The following is a 20,759-nucleotide window of genomic DNA, read 5'->3' as shown; positions in this document are numbered from 1 at the left end:
ACCCGCCTCCGTCACTCACCTGATTAGATGTTTATGAGTCAAAAGGCGGGTCATGAGGGTGTCAAGATTTTATTGGATGATCTATACGCCTGTCAACAGTGTACCGTCCCCTGTCTCTGAGAGCTCTCTCATCAATGGCTCCTTATCCCGTCCATCTTCGAGGATTCCCTCTCCATATTGGCCTGGGGCCCCGCCTGTCCGGTCTCTGGCTCGTCCTCGTTGGTGACAGCGCCGAAAGAGACCCGCCTTTCCCCCCAGGATTGGCGGATCCCTGAACACAGAGCCCACCCTTGATGGTAGGCGGGTAATCGTACTATTGGCCGGGGCCCCCGCCCCAGGCGAGGAGGAGGAGGAGGAGGGGCAGGAGGGTTTGGTTGAGCTGCAGCTGTTTGTCTGTTCGACACAGGCTTGGGCCCGACGGGGGAGACGGAGCCCCAGGTACCCGGCTGATGGAGCCCAGAAGGCAGGGGCGAAGGCTCCCGGGAGAGGAGAGCGTCTTGGCCTGAGAGCAGAGGCGGGTGTGGGCCTCAGCGGGGGTTAGAGTGGCCCATTGGAGACAGGAGAAGGGGGTCGGGCCCCGACAGGCCTATTGGGGGCGCTGAGGAGGGGGCCTGGCGGGCTGGGATTCCGAAGTTGGTGAGGCCGGGTCGGGCCGGCGGCCAAGCGGCGGCCGGTGCGCGAACCCCGGGGCTGGTGTGAGGGCTGGGGCAGGCCTCATTGAGCAGCGCTGAGAGGGAGGAGCTGGGGGAAAGGGCCGGGGAGCGGGTGAGGTAAGCCCATCTGCCGGGAGATGAGGAGGGGTCAGCCCTGACGCCCGGGACCCGAGGGTATCCGCGGCTGGGGCTCTCTCTAGAGATGCCTAATTGGAAGGGCCCCAGAAAGGTTCTTGGTTGGGTAAGAGGCATTCTTTTTAAGAGAAAGTGACTATTAAAAAATAACTAGGGTGTCCCAGACTTGAGCTGAGAGAATGATTTGGGCTCAGTGAGGGAGAACTGAGGCAAACGAAGAAAGCTTTCCTAATCTACAAGGCTAAAGTAGTTGGGGAAATGGAAGCAGGGCCTAGTATCACTTATGGGAGCTTTGCGAATGCTCGATGTTGGGCTGGAGGCTCCGGGATTTGGGAGGACTCACTCTTGTTCCCATTAGTGTTGAAAAGTGGTAATTTTAGGGTTTCTGATATTCCCACGGTAGCCAATGAAGACAAAAGTGATTTTTTTTTTCTGTGACTTTGCTGTCCCAAACTCGACCCCTACACTTTCCCTTGGCCTCAGCTCATTTAGGGTGCAGTCTCTCTGTTTCTTCGTACCAGCCTCAGCCTGTTTAGTTTGCAGTCCTGTAAAGGAGCTAAGAAGTCGGATTTGGGGGAAGTTTGTTTTCTCACTTAATAATGTGGTTTATAGTGGATACCATATCTCTGACCTGGAAGTGGAGAATCAGCTTTCTCTATTATCTGCACTAGAAAGAGACTTAGGGATTCCCCAGCCACCATGGGATCTTCTGACCATAGTTGGTGAAACTTTTGTGGGATTTAGACTTGGGTTTTTCCTGGACAGGTAATGATTAGATGGAACCAAACCTGGAAAGAGGAGGTGATATCACTGAGGAAGGGATTTGGGGAAGAGAGAAATTCTATTCCAGAAGGTTGGCATCAACCTTCTCTGTCTACTTTTTCAGGAGCCCAGGTTTCTTTGCTATAGAAATAGTAAACAGTAAGGCACTGGGGGAAGGAGGTGGTGAGTAGAGAAAAGGAAGATGGATTAATAAGGCACAGGAGATCCCTCCTCCCATATATTTTTAATGATCTGCTGACCTCTTTAGGCCCCCATAGGTTGGAACTTATTGGATATTCCCTTATTATACTTCCTCCTTTTTCCTTTTATACCAATGTATTTTATAACTACATCTTCTTAATTTCAAAAATGATATTTACATATTTTTAAATATACAAAAGTGTAAAAAGTGTAAATCCTCCCACACATACGTCACTCATTATATTTAATCCAGAAAGGTCAGAGATAGACAGCAGATCAGACTAATCTTGCTTTGCTTTGGAGGATGTGCCACCAAAAGCAATTCTGTTTTCATGTTACCACCAAACTCTGGTCTCATTCTTTTTACAGTTTTCCCTTCTTGGATGATACTCTGTAATTTATTGTGCTCCTTTCACAGTTCATTTTGTCTTCTATCAAATACCGACAAGTAGAGAGCTATACTCTGAGTTATTCCCCATCACACACACACACACACACACACACACACACACACACACACCAGTTGCACACTGGGTATCTTAGGAAATGCCTAAATAGATAGCCCAACTTTTTTATGGGCAGGAAGGAAAAATTAAGGTGAATCATTGTTTAGGAGAACTATTGGCATCTCTCTGCTAACGCAAGGAATTTGAGACCTCCATCTTCTGGTTCATGGTCTCTGTGTGTTTAGATTATATGACTGTCCATTCATTATCTCAAAAGATGATGTTGGTTCTCCTAAGAACCCCTCGTATCTTTCTATAAGCAACTCCCAAGTCTCTCTAGATTTGAAATTGATTGTCCTCTAAACCTCAGTACAGCTGGGACATTTTATATTACCACCTTATTAATTGAATTTGTCCTTACTGGCTTTAGAAGACCTCTAATGTGCCTAAGCCTTTGTACAGTACCATCAGGTATTTTTATTTTTCTCTTCTGCAAAGCCAGTCCTAGACAAAATTGGGGAGGGAGAACGTTTTAATCCTCTAGACTGCCATTTTCTACATCCTGCTGGTATCCTGTACCTTTCTCTACGTTTTTTTTTTTTATTTCTACCTTCCCATTTAAGCCTAACTTTAAGAAACAATCTGAAATTTCTCCATATTAAGGTGTAAATAACAAATACTCAAAGTATTAAATCTTTTTTGTTTCATAACTGGGAGCTAAGGAGTGGATTATCAGTATAGACTTTCAAACATAAGCCTGGAGTTACAAAAATGTATTTGGAGAAGAGGGCTTTGCCATTGCCCTTGTCATACCTTATATCTTCTGACTTTTATTTTGCTCAGGAGGAAAGATTGCTCTAGTTTGCTTCGATATGAATTTGACTTCTGAAGTGGCTAGGGTAGGAGAAGCAAGTGTGTAGCTCTTATTCCTAAAGCATTTCAGATCGGAAAGTAACCAAAATGTGAGACAGTGAACCTAAAATAAGGAAATGCAACAGTCCTCTAGAATACCTTAAAGCCCTACTCAATACACTCCCACTTCCCAAGAGTGTTTAAGGAAAGATGTAGTCATTGACTGAACAGTAACTGAGCTGAGGAAGGAGTCATCCAGGTGAGCAAAGTCTGTGCAGATTTCTAGACCAGGTTGTAGCTTCTTTTTACAGACATGGGTACCTTATCAGAGTGCCTCAAGTTCTGTGGTGTTATAATTTTCTTTTTCTTTTCTTTCTCAAGTTCAGGAATTAATAGAATGACCCAAAGTTTTTTGAGCATTTACTATCACCTGAAAATTCAGGAACATTTGTATTTAGCCACAGTTGCTTCAGTGTTAGGGTAAGAGGGCCGCATATTGGGTATGATTAGGCCATCTGAGGCATAGTAACGGGTGACAGGAAAAGCAGTTAGCCCATGTGAGTTGCAACAGTACCTAATGGGCTGGGTCCCAAAGCGGCCCTCCATCCAAGGGAAATCACAAAGAGGTCAGGGGGAGAATTGGTTCTCTAAGGCCTATTAAAAACATTCCCGAATGGATCCTAGTGAGATCTCTAGATGGCATGCAAGGGGAGGGAGGAGTGAATGGAAGAAGGAAGCAGGATTGCTTTGGTCTTAATTTAGGGGAGCATTTAATGAACACCTACTAGGGATCAGTCATTGTGCTCTGCTCTGGAGATTCAAGATGACATAAAAAATAGTCACACTTTTTGAGAAGTTCATAGTTTAGCAGAGAAGACAGACACAAACAATTAACTTATAATAAAATGCTGTTATAGAAATACAGTCTTAGTACTATGGGATCCCAGAGGAAGCAATGATAAATACTGCTGGGGTAAGAGGGTAATTGGGTAGTTTCACAGAAAAGGTGACATTTGAGCTTGGCCTTAAAAGATACGTTAGGAGTTTGCTGGACAGACGAGGTGGGGAAAGACATTCCAATCTTTTGGAGGTCAATAATAGGGAATTTGTACTACCGTGCTGATAAGAGAGAACTATGCTTTTTGCCTCTTAGGGAAATATAAGGGAAAGAGTGGGGGAAGCAGAAGACTTTCACTTAAGCCAGTGACTCGTTGATTAACATGGGATCAACACAATGAAAGAGCTGAGCCAAATAATGGAACTCTCAATTCAAGATTTTGGTAATTTGGGGTCTAAAAGTTGGAAAGTTGATGTTTACTGACTTCTGCCCTATTGTTCCTACTCAGTAAATTTCTCACATTAATCCTGCAAAAATTACCACTTTTTTTATTGCCTTCCATTAAATTGCTTCTTTCAGCTGTCCTGGCAGGGGCTGGTCAAGACCTTCTAGAGAGACATAATAATGAGTGAGTCCTTTTGTCAGAAGGATATGGGACAGGATCCCAGTTCCCAGGGAAGGCCTAGGTCTTCCTAACTTTTTAGTCCCAAAGGAAGTACTTATTTAAATTGAACAGAGAGGGAGAAACTCTAATCTAAGCTCTTATTCCTGTCCTGGTGTCCTCTTCAAGTTCAATTTAGAGTTCTGCATCTCCTGCTTTCTTAAGAGGTACAGCAGTAAAACAGTAGCAAGAGTAACTGATTAGGAGTACTTACTAGAAGATTTGCTACTAAGCAGCTGTGCGATAGCTGTCTGTATGTTAACACCTGGCAAGTTGATTAATTTTATGTGCTTTGGTTTCCTCAGCTATGAAATACAGATTGGACTAGATGACATCTAGACTCCCTCTTATCTGGCAAACTGACATTACGGGGCTGACATTTTGGAGTGAGCTACACCTCAGTGGTCCTATCCTTGGAACTCAGTCTCTGTTGATAGGTAATAGACTTCCAGAGGCTTCATATGTAGTTGGTATAGAGACTCAAAGCTACGAAGTGGAAGGAGGCCTGAGGAATGGAGTCTTGCTCTAGCTGGGTCTGGCAGGCTGGGAAATCTTCTCTCTTCATACTTTTCTGCAATGCTGGAAGAGCTGTCCACACTAAAGAACTTGCCCAGTCACCTTCCTCCCCACCATCCCAATGGGCTGATGTCACGGTCAAGCCCCTGTCTTCCCTAGTTAATGCTCATTTGATAAGCCATTCTTGCAGAGTTGCTCTTCTGAAGGAAGTTAAATCTGATTCTTTTCTGAACTGAAAGGGCTGAAAAAATACCCCCCCACTTTTTTTGCCTCACATTTGAAGGTAATAATCATCACACCACTTGGCTGGTTGGCTATGGTTTATTCTTTGCCTTTGAATGGATCATTTGCCCACTGTCAGCTCTTGGCAAAAAAAATCACCACAAAATAGGAGAGAAATCAATTGAATCTGTATGTATTATTTCATTTCTTTACCCCTGATCTTTTGAAAGTCTGGCTATTGTATAAAAAATATGATACCCTTATAAACATGTTGGGATTAAAGATCAAGGCACAGAGATAGGCAGCGATTACTGTGAAAATGGAAGGTGGGACATACTGAAGATGACACATTGGGGTTGGAGGTAGTCTTTTCTAACCCAACAGTTACTAACCCAAAATAATCCAAGGTTGCTTAGTAGCAGGAAAGTTTGCTGATCATGTCTGAACTCTGGTTTGAGTTAGCTTCTGTGGGGTTAGTGACAAGGGCTTTGCAACGCAGAGTGTGTCTGTGACTGTTTGCTGTCTTCATACTCCCCCAATTCCTACTGTTTTCCCAGACCTAAAGTAATGGGTTTGCCTATGACAATTCAGCCCATTTATCTCCCGTGTTTTCCTTTTGTGGAGTTAGTAACTTTGAGGCTTAATGTTCTACCCATTGGATCACATGCTTCAAAACAGATAAAAATGTGAGAGAATAAATTGAAAAATCTATTAACTTTCCTGTTGTTTCTTAGGAGTGTAGTATATGTATGTCACCTAGAGAAACTTGATGAACTCATCATCTATAGCTTTTTTTTCCTATTGTGTCATTTATTTTCTATTTTAATGTAGAGTTTTATGATGGCTTAGTCTCTTTCTCTATTAAACAGTGAATATAAAGTGCCATATAAACATGTTTTTAAAAATAATTTGTCCTCACAATTGCTGAGAAAGCCCTAAGAAAAACATTTCTTAAATGTACCCAGAACTTTGGAATTGAATTCAAATTCTGTTCTTTGCTGCTTTCACCTGTCTCCCCCCAACTCCCCACCCCCCAATTCTTATAGATAAGGAAACCGAAACTCAGAAAGGCGAAGGGAGTGAATAGCCTAAGGTCATGGTGGGTTAACTGTCAAAGCAGAGACTAGAACTCGGGCTTGCCCGATTCTGGAGCCCTTGCCACTATACAGGACTGTCTGTCTTGTTTGGCTTTCCATTTTCATAACTGTTCCATACCTTTAGTAGCAGGGTTCAAGAATCCTGTGACCTCTGGAGAGCTACACTCAGCCCTCAACTTAAGTTCATCTAGGAGTAAAATTAACCATGACCAATAGGTTGGCCAGAGACTTCCTCCCATCCCCACTAACCTATCTTTCAGTGTCAAGCCTCTTCAAAGCAGTGTTTTTAAAACTTTTTTGTTCACAACTCATCCTTAACAAAATTTGTTTTTGCATCTAATTGTTTTCACAAAATTATTCTTATCCCTACTATTTGCAGTACACTTAATTTTTTTTTTTTTTGAATATTCTTATCATGATCTACCAAGTGATTGCAAGGTCGTTATTGGCTTAGAGCCAGTTTGAGAAACACTGCTCTAAAGGTTTGAGGATGAAAACAGCGAAAGAACTGTGACACTGGTTAAGAAGTTAATACTGATTCTTACAGTATTGGTTACCAGAATTTTGGATTTCATGGACCCGTTAATTTAAATGTAAGGTGTTTTATTTTTTCCAGGTAAGGATATTTAGAAAGCTTACTACTGCCTATCAACACCATTAAAAAAAAAATTGTTTAGAAAACTATTTTTGAAAATATATTTCCTGTTAAATTATGCAGAATGAAAAATAGGAATCTTTTACATACCCTTTCCTCAACCCAGCTCTCCTCAGAGGTAACCAGTACTAACAGATGACTGTGTATCCTTCCATACCTTTTTCTATGCAGAATTTTATTTTACTGAAATAGGACCAAGCCATGTATTTTGTTCCAACGGTTTTTTTAAGTATACGTCACCATAGGTCTTAGAAGCTTTTTTTCATGTAATACATATATTTATCTTTGAGAAAAAATTGATTCTAAGAAAGAAAAGTTAGAAATCTTGTTATAAAGGAAACTTTTAAATTGAATAAATTTAGCTCTATAAAAGACTTGCTATATCATCTTTATTTTTATCATTTCATCATAGATCAGTGACAACTTCATCACAAAACAGCACATATGTATCTGGATTCTTAGGACTCATTGGCCTAGGGAACTACAGAATACCCAATAGGATTGGAGTGATTTGTTCCACTCCTCAGTCTTACTTTAGTCTACTTTGAGACTTTTCTGTGTTCTCACTTCTGTTTCATTCCTCTGCTAACTTTCTCTTTACACTTTTGCTTTTTCTCTACCTCTTTCATATCATGGCTGCTTTTTAGGAATATATTGATAATGAATACTGAATATACTATAGTATATTAAATTGATCTTTCTGTCAGGGCCACTAAATAACAATACCTATCTTATTTATTAGCACTATGCTAAATACACCTTTCATTTAATCCTCATAGCCACTCTATGAGATAGGTATTTTTCCTGTTTATAAAAGTAGAAGGTAAGGCTCAGGCAGAGAAATTTTCTTTCAGTCATATTAATAATGATTAGTAGCTTAATAGTCATTTGAGTACTTTATGTCAAATACTTAAGTTCTTTATATATATTATCTCATTTAATCCCCACAGCAACCTTATGAAGCAGCTGTTCAAAAGGCTATTATCCGGTATACAAATAAGATAAGTGCACAGATAAAATTTAGTAACCTGCCCAGAGTTTCACAGCTAGTAAGCAGAAAATAAACCCAGTGAATTGGAGTCCACAGCCTTTGTTCCTCTGTAGTACCTCCTGTATAATTTTTCTGCCTTTACTATCTTTACTGTCTCTTCTGTCTTTACTAGGACTGCAGAGATTTTTAATCCCGATTTGACTCTAGAGCAACTTGCTATATGACAAAATAATGTTTTCCCACATATACTGTAGAGTATGTTGTTTGTGGAGTCACTAGAATCAATCCGGGAGAAGGGAAACATGAATTTGAACAAGCAAACTACAACTCAATGCTTAGGTTTTAGAGAGAGGTTTGCACACTCAGATCATGCTCACTTTTCTTTAAATCTCAGTTCCTTTCCCCTCAAAGTCAGGATGATGAAATATATTCAGGTTTGGATGATTAGATTTCCAAAGTCCCAATTTCTCTCTTTCTGTCTCCTCCTCCACCACCAGCTTTCCTAGCCTCTTGGAAGGTAGAGAAGGTGGTTCAGTTTATTCTTTCATCAAATATTTATTGCTTGAAGACTTATCCCCTACACCATCCTCTGGAGACTCCTGCATGTGTTTAGAAGGTACATCTTTCTCTGCCTCTAATTTGGAGAGTTACAGCTGTTAGGCCCATTTAATGTAGAGGGCAATCTAATCCCAAGTACCAAGAAGACACCTGCAAATTGAAAGCAGGTCAAGCCTACTGACTCTTAGACTTGACTTTCAGACATGGAGAAGTGGCAGAAAAAGTGAAAGAGTTGACACAGAATGTGGTCTCTTGATTGTGTTTCTCTATTAACTTTTGACCAGAAATTAGAAAGGATAGATTTTCAGAAATGTCACAAAGACTGGTCATATATGAAAGATACAGAACCAGACAGCTTACCCCTCTACTCTTAGGAGAGGTGCCTTAACCTACACCCTTAGAGTGAATCTCTCATTTTGAAAGCTAGAAAAAGAAGAGGAGGGGGGAAGGACAGCCTCATTATATTAAGGCAATACTGGGGATCTCTAGGGTACTTGTGGATGAATCTGGGTGTTCTTCAGGCCAACTAAAAGTTGGTCAATTTGTTTTTTTGAAGACCCAGTGAAGAATTAATGGGAGATTAAAAAGTTCTTTGAGACAATTTTCAATCTCTCCATTTCAGCTCCCTTGACAGTGGGGTATTATGTGGTAGGGCAAACTCTACTTCAAATGCAGTTCTTACTTTATTGTTCCCCACTCTTACCCACTGACTGCTGCCTGGGACTCTATCAGTGGTGTAACCTTTTTAATGGTGGGTGATTACAAGAGTTAAATCTTCATGGGAGCAAAGAAATGGAAATTCTATCCCTTGTCTAAAATGTGATTGTAGCTATAATGGCCCTGTGTTTAATTTTGCCCACTTTTTTTCTTGCAGGACTGTTGAAGCCTGGCAGTCCCCTCCCCTTCCCCCTCCCCCCTTTGCCGCTTTGTGGCATCCCCCTCCCTCTACCCTTTCCCACTCTGATAATCTAGCCATGACCAGCAGAAGCACAGCCCGGCCCAATGGGCAGCCCCAGGCCAGCAAAATATGCCAGTTCAAATTGGTCCTGCTGGGTGAATCTGCAGTAGGAAAGTCTAGCCTGGTATTACGTTTTGTCAAAGGGCAGTTCCATGAGTACCAGGAGAGTACCATTGGAGGTAAGTATCTCAGGGAAAGAAGAGCTTCACTGCTTTTTAGTAAGGCTTTTGAAGGATGATATAGGGACCTGATTGTGAAGCTGGCCCTCTTAGGTCCCTGGAATAGAAATCCTTTATAAAACAGAAAAAAGCTGCCACAATGCCAAAAAACAGGTAGAAGAAAATAAGAAAGGTTGAACTTTGGACACCAATAAAATCACTAATTTTTTATCTGTCTTCTCCCATTCTTAATCTCAGTGAAGTTCAGTTTAGTGTCAGCTTGAGCAGGGTTGGTTTGGAACAGTGATTTGTAATCAAAGATCGCATCAAAATCGTCTGGAGAGCATTTTCATCCTATGCATGCTTGGGCCCTACCCTAGGTCTACTGATTAGTATTGGAGGTAGGGTGAGGCTGGCAAAAGCGTAAGCATGTATCTTTGGAAAAGTTTCTTAGATGATTCTAATGCACATATCTGGTAAAATAGAGACTGAAACTAAATACAAAAGATAAAGAGCATCTGCCTTTCCCACCTTTGCTACCTTCTTCCTGCCACTACTCACTAATTCAATAAAGCATCTTTTATAAGAACTCTCACATTACTACTTCTCCACTTTTACTAGTCACCTTGGAAATGTGTTCTTAGACCAGCAGGAGATTATATGGAAAAAGTAACAGCCAAATAACACTGATAATGGTGGGACTTCCCATCAAGCTTTAAAATCTTCTAATCAAATCTTGATGTGACTTTTATCTGAAGCTTATTATCTATGTCATTACCTCTTATTCTTCTAATTTGGTTAGAAGAGGGATGACTCTGGTGTGAGTGCCAGTTCTTTCAATCTCATAATTTATGATGTGTACCCATTCCTTAGCTAGAGAAACTTCTGGCAGGAAGGGCTTAGCCAAGCAGTCTTAACCTTCGTTCTAGGACCTATATATGAGAACACTAAATCTTTTCTTGTAGCTGAATGGCCCGGGTTGTGACTGGTCTTAAACTAAGAATGAAGATATTGGGGAGAGGGGAGGTGTTCCCACTCATCCTCTCATTTACCACTTCTCTATTCTCTCATCCATAGCGGCCTTCCTCACCCAGTCTGTTTGCCTAGATGACACAACAGTCAAGTTTGAGATCTGGGACACAGCTGGGCAGGAGCGATACCATAGCTTGGCCCCCATGTACTACAGAGGTGCCCAAGCTGCAATTGTGGTTTATGACATTACTAATCAGGTAAGTGGTTTGAGAAGATTATCCCTGCTTTTATTTATAGGAATTAGGTGGGGTAGAGAAAACAGGTTCTTGATAAAGCAAAAATAAGAGTACAAGTTATGCTTCCAAGTGCTGAGAATACAGAGGTAATGAACTTTAACAGACAGGTGGTGGTAGTGAGGGAAGACTGCCGAGAAGAGTTGAGTTTTGAGCTGGGACTTTGAAGGTGATGGGCCTGGATTGTTAGTCATTCCAGCCCAAACATTTTCTTCCTCATATTTTCCTAGGAAACCTTCGCCCGAGCGAAGACATGGGTAAAGGAACTACAGCGACAGGCCAGTCCTAGCATCGTTATTGCCCTGGCAGGGAACAAAGCTGATCTGGCCAACAAGCGTGTGGTGGAGTATGAAGTAAGATGGCCCATAGAGTCCCTCTCTAACACTCCCTTGTGCTTGGGACCTCTTTTTGTCCAAACCTGCCCTCTCTGGAAACCTCATCTGAGGACAGTCATCATCTCATTCCCTAGTTCTGCATCATGTTAAATACAGCAACAGTGTGACCCTAATGACAGCCAGGAGATTTTAGAGGAGTCAAGAAAATTCCAGAGCAGAGGGGTAGGGAGTACCAACTGTTGGGGGTACCAATGTGGAAACAGGAAGGAGGGAGCAATGGAATTTGAGGTAAGGGACTATTCAAGTGTCAGAACCCAAATACCCCTAACCAACCTACTTTCTTGTTTGTTGCATTAAGACATCTAGACCATGGGTTATCCTGGAAGGAGCTGTCACCAAAACATGGGTCCAGGGCCAGCTGGCTCAGAGAAGCAATTAAGGGAAGGGAACCTAGATATTGCTTAGCTCTGGTGCTATGTGGGAGTGGAAAGGCAATACTTGTTTTCTTCCCTACATTCTAAGCATTACTACACCCCACCCCTTACAGGAGGCACAGGCATATGCAGATGACAACAGCTTATTGTTTATGGAGACCTCAGCCAAGACAGCTATGAACGTGAATGATCTCTTCCTGGCAATAGGTAAGGTCTCACTATCTCCTCTTGTGAAAACTTTGGGATAGAAATACCTTCACTTTCCATTGTGACCTCCATCCTTTGGCTGCAGCTTGAGCCCCCTCATCTTTAATGTAGTTTACAGTGAACTCTCTCCTCTTCAGAACATTTCTTTTGATGTCTCACATTTTCGATTTCCCTTTATTTCTCCTTCACCCAATAGTCCAGAGGGTGAATACGTAAAATCTTCCATGTTTTGTTCCCTTCTTTTTTTTATCTCTAGCTAAGAAGTTGCCAAAGAGTGAACCCCAGAATCTGGGCGGTGCAGCAGGCCGAAGCCGAGGTGTGGATCTCCATGAGCAGTCCCAGCAGAACAAGAGCCAGTGTTGCAGCAACTGAGGGGGTGGCTAGCAGCAAACAAGTGTGGAGCTAGCACGAGAGCTAAGAAGTAACCTCTATTCCCACCCCTCAGCACACAGCCCCTACGGTAACAGCACACTGAGCCCTGGCTCCCAAGGGCTGCCTCCTGACAGCTCCGTCATGGCACTTTTTAACGCTTCAGCAACCAACACCAGGCAGCTGTTGCCACTGGTCTCCTACCCCTACTCTGGGGCTTGGGGTCAGATCCCCCAGGACTTACCTTCCAAAACAAACTTTCTTCACTTTGTATTATAGGTGCAAGACAGTGACCTACTTATCTTTCCTCCTCCCCGTTTTTTCAGAAAACTTTTTTTTTTTTTTTTTTTTTTTGGTCTCCTGCCCCTTCTCCTTCTGCTTTTGGTCAATCCCAGTTCATGATCCCCTTTTCTCCTCTCCCCAGGATGGAGAAGGTGGTGAACCCAGGAACTGAGGAAGGAGATTTCCAATTCAGTCACAGTAAGGGCCCTGGGGGAGAGTAAGGCACGGAGCATGAGGGAGTAAGGAAAGATTTCCTTTTTGGTTTTATTGGAGTTCCTCATATTTAACAGCACCGCGATATCCATGAGTTGGCCTTGTGGAGGGTGTTTTTAGGTAGAGTAAGAATGGGAAGGCAAGCTCTCAGGCATCAGGTGGGAGTTGTGTTGTTAGCTAACTGGGTGGAGGTGGAGATGCTAGTTTGGAGGCCTAGTTTCCCTTCACTAGCCTCTTTAGGTAGTGTCTCCCCCATAGTGGAGGAGACTCCGGACCCCAGAGTCCTCCAAAGAATTTTCACTGGTTGCCTGCATCTTTGGTTCTGCTGTGATCTAATTGGGGGAGGGAGCTGTTTCTGATACCCATCCTCTGATTTATATGTATGCATTTTTTTCTCTCTGGCCTTTAGACGGCCTCAGCCCTAGCCACTATAGCCCCTTGCAGTTTGCACTTTAATTGATGGTAGTTCAGTTGGGATACTTGTTTTATGGGGGGTTTGATTGATTTACCTGCCCTCTCACCTTTTTAATTAAATGGAATCTGAGGTGTATATGAGATTTTGAGAGGGACTATAGAGAACAGTACCAGTGGCAGCTACTCAAGCCCAGTCTTCACGGCTAGCTTCCTTCAGCTCTGATTCTTAATCTACATTCTTGCCAACCTAGCTCTTGGATATAGGTTTGCCTTTCCTGGGGAGTTAACTGAAGCAACGGGAGAGAGGTCTCAGGATAGAACAGGCCATGGTAGGGAGTGAAGAAGAGTAAGACAAGAGGGAGGGGTTTCCTCTCCTTTCCTGGAGTTCATGTTCAGTTTGATCCACCCATTACCATTCTTTTCTACTTCCCCGTAAATAGGTATGATCTTTATTCCCACTGTACAGTTTGTTCTGTTCTCTACCTCCCATCAGGCCCCATTTCTTCTTTGTTAGTATCTTCAGTTTAGTCCCTCCGTGCTTATTCCCATCCCCATCCCCATGTAACCAGTGGCTTAATCCATATACCACTAGGGGCTATCACCACAGAGGCCTACTCGTGGCCCCCTCATAGCATAACACCTGTTCCTGTGGACAGAACTGGCACTGAAGGTTCTTCACAACTATCTCACATCACCAGAGGACGCTGATCCTTTCTCAGTGTCTAGCCTCTCTTCACATCCCTTCTTTGGGACGGCATCAAGGCAAGAGAAAACTCTAAACTTATTCCAGGCTACAGTTTTGGGAAAATGGGGGAAGTAAGACAGTGAAGGCCTCAGTGACCTAGGATTGGAAGCTTTCTTCCATTTTGGCTTGAAGACTTCCTTCTGTCCCAGTTATTTTTGGGGGGAGGGTCCCAGAGTAGCTGAGAAATCCGTGAAGCTGAGATTCTGAAGGATTCAGCTTTGATTCTTCCACTTGGGCCTCAGTTCCCTTTCTTTTATAGGGACAGCCTTAGTTCCCATGGCCCTGAAATACATTTCCCCCTTTTCCAGCACCCAACAGCACCCCGTGCATCTTTACAAGTGGAAGAACTAGAATGGTTCTCAAGTCTCCTAGAAATGAAATTCTTTATCCCTGCAGCAGAAATGAAGATGTTTCATTGCCTTGGGGCTGGGAAATCATTTCTCCAGGTTTCCTCTTCCCTCTCCTGCCCCCTTAGGAACGGGATTGGCCTTAGCTTCTGGGCCTATCTGCTGTCTTCCTTCTACTTTCCTTTGAGCTCTGTTGGGCTTGGGGATCTTAATTTTTATTTCCCAGCTTTCATTTTTTTCTTCTGATCAGTTATTTTTGGGGGGAGGGTCCCTCTTTTTTTTCTTCTAAGAAACCATTTGCCTCTTTCCCCCTTTCTTCCTCTTTCAACATAACAATCGTGGTAACAATGCGACTGCTGATTTACCGATGTATTTAATATAAGTAAAAAAGGAAAAAAAGTGAATTGGAGTGTTGCTTCTTTTCTTTTTTTTTTGTTATTTGTCTGTTCGATACTAGAAATTTGGAAGAAAGGACACCCAATAATGTTACTGAATCTGAAACACATCCTCCCCTGCATATTGGTGCCTCCTTATTCCCTTTAATCTTGTCTTTCATAGTGAGGTAACTCAATTTGGAAGATAGCCCCTTTATTGCCATTTAATCACCCTTATTCCAAGGCCACTAGAGAGCTCATAAACTGACCATAGCCTTTTTTTAGGCCCTCTTAATGTATATATGGAGTAGGGGTGGTATCTATGGACCCTTGGGCAGATAGTTGTTTTGATTGGAGAATGGTGGAATTTGCGACTCCTTTGAAGTATGCAAAAATGTATGTGCATTTCTCTAGGGAGCAGGTCCTTATTAGTATCTCAAAGGGGACGGTGACCTAAAAAAGTTTTTAAAAATCACCAAACTAGCATTTTTGATTGATCATGTGACTTCTACTCCGACAGGAAAATTTCTTCTAGATCTGTATTTGTTTCCTACTGTACATGGAGGTAGGTGGCGGGGGGGGGGGGGAATGATACAGAGAAAAGATTAGGTATGTTTCAGGAGGAGTTTTAAATTCCAAAGAATCTGAAGGACAGGAAAGAGGACTGGTCCCAGTCAGATCTGGCATTCCAGTCCTGTTCCTGCCAACTTACCAGCTGTGGCCTCAATCAAGTTACTTAGCTGCTCTCTACCTGTTTCTCCTGTAAAATAAAAGTTGAGGTTTAAAGGTCAATTATGCACAGCATGTGTGCAGCACACAGAGAGGTGTTAATAGTGAGAAGTCTTATCCCCATGGCTTTAGAAAGTCACTAACTTCCTTGGGCTGAGCCTGTTTTTTAAGACTGATAAGACAGGTCTGGTGTCAGGGCTCTCCAATGATTTAATTGTACACAGTTGAGTTGGAAATCTTTCTATTTCCCAAAACTTTAGAGCCAAAATCACCTTTTCAGTGTCAGTTCCCCTTTATGTACATTTCTTAGTACCCACCCCGGCCCCCATGGCTCCTTGATTCCTGATAAAAGTTCTAGTTCAGTTTCAGAGAGCAAAAAGCAAGGGGAAATGATCTTCCCAAATTAAAGATTAAGACCTTCACTGGAAGTGAGTAAGATTGTAGCTCAACCTTCTTTTCTCTAGAGGGCAGTGTAGATACGTTTGGCCCCAGTTCACAGGCAGCCAATGACAAAAGTTTTCAGTTCACGAAATAAAAGGTTAATAGCAAACGATTTAGTGTCCTTTACTCTGACATTATGAGCGATTATAATCCTAATTTTGGGTATTAAATGTCACTTGTTAAACGACTATTTTTAAAAATTTTCTTAACTAAGCAAAATAAAAAAGACGTCTATTCCAGTGTTGTGTGTTCCATAATTTGGGGAAAAATTCAACTAACCCAAGGAATCTCAAAGTCTTTGAACCACTATTTAGTCATCGTTTCTGCTGTCATTCCTGGATATAAGAAAATTAAGTGCTTGACCTTGTTTTCCCTAAAAGACAAACAGGACGGTTTCAGTTGCAACACAGGTTTGTCAAAAACAGGGTAGAGGCAAATTTCACCGCCTGGGAGAAAGTTGGGCTGGATCCCGAAGCTTCCTCCAGTGAACCGCTGTAGGGATGGGGCGGGGGCATTTCATAGTCTCCCACCTCCCAACCTTTGAAGTCCTCATCACCTTCCACTGCCAGGGTTCCTTCCAGGACTTCTGTGAGAGCCCCATTCCTTGTCCAGCCTGCATGGAACAAACATTTTAGCTTCGAGCCCTAGAGGCGCCCCGCCTCCCTTGGCCTGCAGGAGGCGGGCACAGCAGCTAGGAGGCGGCCTGCAGCCCGCCTATGGTTGGGGAATGAGCCGAAGGGGGAGTGAGGAAGCTAGAGTGGTCCTTTAACTCAGTCTTAACGTCATGGCGCTGGCTCCGCCCCTTCGCCAGCAGTCTCCGGGCGCCGAGCAAGTAAGAGCCACTCTGCGGACGTCGAACAGGGTAAGGATTCTGGACCAGGGAAAGGGAAGAGGAGAAAGAGTTGATGACCGAGGTTGATGGCGGGGGCCTTGGTACCCAGGGGTGCTCCTAACCCCAGGGACAACAAAACTGCCAGTACTCACTCGCCTCCACTCCCGCTGTCCTGGTGCTACTGGGGCGAGGGTGTTGCTACAAGACACTCGTGCCAGCTGCTGGGTAGTGTGGCATGGGACCAGGTACTTGTACCCCAAAGCTAGACATATCCCACCTAAAATGCCCCTGAGGAGTGAGGAGCCACCACCCTTACAAGGAGGTAGCATCTGTTTTGGAGCAGCAGGCTGCCTCTCTCAAAACCTGGGACATTGAACTGACAGAGTTCACTGGCAGGTCAGTCCTACCTGCACTGCTCCTGTCTGGTTCTAGTGGGCAGGTTGGAGGAAGAGTGAGGGGCCTACGACCCAGGGGTAAAATGCAGACTCTGCTCCTACTCCTATCTCCCTCATGGTTCCTTTGCTTGCCTCTCTCTTTTAACATCTTATCAATAACTGGGACTCTTCTCACCCCTCCCTACTTTGGCCTCCTGAGGTCAGAGATCTGCTCAGTGCTCTGATTAAACTGCTGCAGGGCAGAAAGCAGAAAAATTACCTTCCTTCTGTAGCCCATCCCCTGACGCCCTGGCCATTAACTCCTCAATTTGCTGAGCCAAATGGAGTGATATAGACAGGGGTGGGGACTCTGGGTTGGGGTTCAGTTCCCAGCTAGGTTCAATTTTTTAAGGGTGAATGGAGAGTGTAGGTGGAGAGAAAGGCCTTCAAAGATAATGTTGTTTACTCGTCACAGTAGCTCTGCTAGGTAGATCTCATTTCATAGATGAGGATGCCAATTCAGAGAGGCTTAGTATGTTTGTTGCCCAGGGAATGGGGATGGTTAATGGCAGGGCCAGTTTCACAGACCCAAAGCAGTTAGACTCCAGAATCTGGGCTCCTTCACCCCATTAGGCTGCCACTACCCTTTTCTCCTTTTTGTTCCTGTTTAAGTCAGTCTGCTCCTCAGTTGTCTGCTCCTGACTTCAAAAATAATAAACCAGAAAACTGGACAATACACATTTGGCTTCTACTCTTTAGACCCTTTGCCCCAGATATTGTTCTCTGTAGTGGACAAAGTAGAGAGTGAAAGATGGGAGATGGGTGATTCTGGAAGAATCACTCACCTCCATTCTCTTTCATTCTGTCAGCACAGTTTCTCTAAAGTGCTCCAGGTTTTCTCTAAGGGCCCATTTGGATCCCCACTCCTACCCTTTGGCCTTATTACCAAAGAAGTCTCCCCATTTGACCTCCTCTGTGTCTCCTCCCATCTGTTCCCTCAAACTGTCCTAATTTCATCCCTTCCCAAGAATCTCTATCTTGATCCTGGAATCTTCCTCCTACAGGTCTGCCACAATGCTGCTGCTGCACAGAGCTGTGGGCCTGGGACTCAGACAGTCCTGCAGGTAGGCTGGGGCCTTGGTACCCCATCCTAAGACTTGTCTCCTAGTCCATATCTCCTACTCCCAGTATCTTTATGGCATTTTGTCTTATCTGCTAGATAAGATAGATGAGTTGGTGGCCAGAAAGAAAAAGGAAAGCTAGATCCCACTTGTCCCACTCATTCCTGGGGAAACTTAAGTTCTAACTGAAGGAATCAGTGGCCAACCAGGGAGGGGTAAACCCCAGGCCTTCACTGATCAGAGTTGTGCTACTAAGATCTCTTTCTCTTCCAGACTCAAGTCTACCACCTCAAAGATCTGTATCCAGGTCTGCTCTACAAATGATTCATTTCAGCCCCAGTGCCCCAGCCTCTACTTCTCTGGAGATAACTCTAGCACCAGAGGATGGAGAGTCTTGGGGGCCCTGCTAGGCCTTGGGGCTGTGTTGACCTATCGTGACCACCATTGCAGGGTAAGTGGGGAAGGAAAGGACTTCACTATCAAAACAAAGAGACCCTAGTGAGCTCCCCACTCAAGCCAGGCTGTTACCACAGAGCCCAGGGTGATACTGTCCTCATGCACTATAGAGATGAAATCTGCTACCCCCATTTCCCAGTGGCCATGACTTTGTGGATTGGTTCAGGGAGAGCTATGGTGGTTTCATAATATTCTGTTCCCTTCTGCCTCACCCCTCCCCTGCCTGCAGGCTGCTCAGGAGTCAACACGCATATACACGAGGGAGGAAGTAAAATCCCATAGCAGCCCTGAGACGAGGATCTGGGTGACCCTGGGCTCTGAGGTCTTTGATGTCACAGAATTTGTGGGTCTACACCCAGGGGGGCCATCAAAGTTGATGCTAGCAGCCGGGGGACCTCTAGAGCCCTTCTGGGCCCTCTACGCCATCCACAACCAGTCCCACGTGCGTGAGATACTGGCTCAGTACAAGATTGGGGAGCTGAGCCCTGAAGAAAAGGCACCTTCCACCTTGAAGACCTCCGACCCTTATGCTGATGATCCTATACGCCACCCAGCCCTGAAGGTCAATAGCCAGTGCCCCTTTAATGCAGAGCCTCCCCCTGAGCTACTGACAGAAAACTACATTACCCCCAACCCTATTTTCTTCACCCGGAACCATCTGCCTGTACCTAACCTGGACCCAGACACCTATCGCTTGCATATAGTAGGGCCACCTGGGGGTCATTCACTGTCTCTATCCCTGGATGACTTGTACCAGTTCCCTAAGCACGAGATAACAGTCACTCTGCAGTGTGCTGGAAACCGGCGCTCTGAGATGAGTCAGTTAAAAGAAGTAAGAGGTCTGGAGTGGAGTACAGGTGCCATTAGCACTGCACGCTGGGCTGGGGCACGACTGTGTGATGTGTTAGCCCAAGCTGGTCACCAGCTCTGTGAAAACGAGGCCCATGTCTGCTTTGAGGGACTGGACTCAGACCCCACGGGGACTGCCTATGGTGCATCCATCCCTCTGACTCGGGCCATGGACCCTGAAGCTGAGGTCCTGCTGGCATATGAGATGAATGGACAGCCTCTGCCTCGTGACCATGGCTTTCCAGTGCGGGTGGTGGTTCCTGGTGTGGTGGGTGCCCGACATGTCAAATGGCTGGGCAAAGTGAGTGTGGAACCAGAGGAAAGTCACAGCCACTGGCAACGGCGAGATTACAAAGGCTTCTCTCCATCTGTGGACTGGGACACTGTAGATTTTGACTCAGCTCCATCTATTCAAGAACTTCCTGTCCAGTCAGCCATCACAGAGCCCAAGGATGGGGAGATGATAGAGTCAAGGGAGGTGACTGTCAAGGGCTATGCATGGAGTGGTGGTGGAAGAGCTGTGATCAGGGTGGATGTATCTCTGGATGGGGGCCTAACCTGGCAGGTGGCTCAACTGGATGGAAAGGAACAGCGCCCCGGAAAGGCCTGGGCCTGGCGGCTATGGCAGCTGCAAGCCCCTGTGCCAGCTGGGGAAAAGGAATTGAACATTGTTTGTAAGGCTGTAGATGACAGCTACAATGTGCAGCCAGACACCGTGGCCCCAATCTGGAACTTGCGAGGTGTGCTCAGCAATGCCTGGCACCGTGTCCATGTCTGGGTTGCCCCATGAGAAGGTGAAATGGAACCATCTACTCCCCAGAACCACCTTTTCAACCTCTTTCCACACTCATCCTTTAGCCTCATTACCACAGAAAAACCTCTTCCTCCATCCACTTCTTGGATCACGTTATACCTTCTTAAGCTACACAAAGGAAGACACATTGCACATTTCCACCCAGGCACCTCTCCTGGCCACTGATCCTGTGCTAGGAGGTGAGAGCTGTGGGGACAGGGGGCTAGAAGTGGAAATAGTAATTCTGGAAACAAGCACTATTTTCTCTTCCTACCCCACCTCCACTTCTAATGTCTATCCCATTGAAGCCTTAGTTTGCTTTTCTTCTTGGATTCTTCAGATGTGTGTGGATATATGTATGAAAAGTGCATATGCAACTTTCTGTTGCCTCTCTGGGTTGTCAGGGGTTGTGAGAGGTGCAACTTATAGTTCCACTTTTCTAAATATTTCAATAAAGCATTTGTTTAAAACTACAA

The 20,759-nt window shown here is 44.4% G+C and overlaps 2 protein-coding genes across 5 annotated transcripts; both read left to right on the top strand.

The window, feature by feature from the left end:
• The first annotated feature begins 313 nt into the window (after positions 1–313).
• RAB5B (RAB5B, member RAS oncogene family) lies at positions 314–14,718 on the top strand. 4 transcript variants are annotated; one of them, XM_036236883.1, is made up of 7 exons: positions 380–438; positions 8,527–8,645; positions 9,462–9,724; positions 10,781–10,932; positions 11,199–11,321; positions 11,851–11,944; positions 12,201–14,718. In XM_036236883.1, the coding sequence occupies exons 3-7, from the start codon at positions 9,562–9,564 to the stop codon at positions 12,314–12,316; spliced, it is 648 nt and encodes a 215-aa protein (XP_036092776.1). In that variant the 5' UTR covers positions 380–438; positions 8,527–8,645; positions 9,462–9,561; the 3' UTR covers positions 12,317–14,718. The 4 variants fall into 4 exon arrangements, with proteins under 4 accessions (XP_016021296.1, XP_036092775.1, XP_036092776.1 ...); XM_016165810.2 differs by lacking the exon at positions 8,527–8,645 and having other exon boundaries at positions 314–438; XM_036236882.1 differs by lacking the exon at positions 8,527–8,645 and having other exon boundaries at positions 379–514.
• A 1,853-nt stretch (positions 14,719–16,571) lies between these two features.
• SUOX (sulfite oxidase) lies at positions 16,572–20,759 on the top strand. Its single transcript, XM_016165837.2, has 4 exons — positions 16,572–16,720; positions 18,129–18,188; positions 18,459–18,636; positions 18,871–20,759. Exons 2-4 carry the CDS (start codon positions 18,139–18,141, stop codon positions 20,278–20,280), a joined length of 1,638 nt encoding a protein of 545 aa, XP_016021323.2. The 5' UTR covers positions 16,572–16,720; positions 18,129–18,138; the 3' UTR covers positions 20,281–20,759.

The sequence above is a fragment of the Rousettus aegyptiacus genome, unplaced genomic scaffold (genome assembly GCF_014176215.1).
Source record: "Rousettus aegyptiacus isolate mRouAeg1 unplaced genomic scaffold, mRouAeg1.p scaffold_m13_p_2, whole genome shotgun sequence".
Classification (NCBI taxonomy): domain Eukaryota; kingdom Metazoa; phylum Chordata; class Mammalia; order Chiroptera; family Pteropodidae; genus Rousettus; species Rousettus aegyptiacus.
Note: the sequence above shows the minus strand (reverse complement) of the source record. Positions and strands in the feature narration are given on the sequence as shown.

Bases quoted from the DNA above. Each gene is read 5' to 3' on its own strand.
- SUOX (XM_016165837.2), top strand. From the start codon at position 18,139: ATGCTGCTGCTGCACAGAGCTGTGGGCCTGGGACTCAGACAGTCCTGC. The intron at 18,189-18,458 runs GTAGGCTGGGGC...TTTCTCTTCCAG, and splicing joins GGACTCAGACAGTCCTGCAG to ACTCAAGTCTACCACCTCAA. The intron at 18,637-18,870 runs GTAAGTGGGGAA...CCCTGCCTGCAG, and splicing joins ATCGTGACCACCATTGCAGG to GCTGCTCAGGAGTCAACACG.
- RAB5B (XM_016165810.2), top strand. From the start codon at position 9,562: ATGACCAGCAGAAGCACAGCCCGGCCCAATGGGCAGCCCCAGGCCAGC. The intron at 9,725-10,780 runs GTAAGTATCTCA...TCTCATCCATAG, and splicing joins CCAGGAGAGTACCATTGGAG to CGGCCTTCCTCACCCAGTCT. The intron at 11,945-12,200 runs GTAAGGTCTCAC...TTTTATCTCTAG, and splicing joins TGATCTCTTCCTGGCAATAG to CTAAGAAGTTGCCAAAGAGT.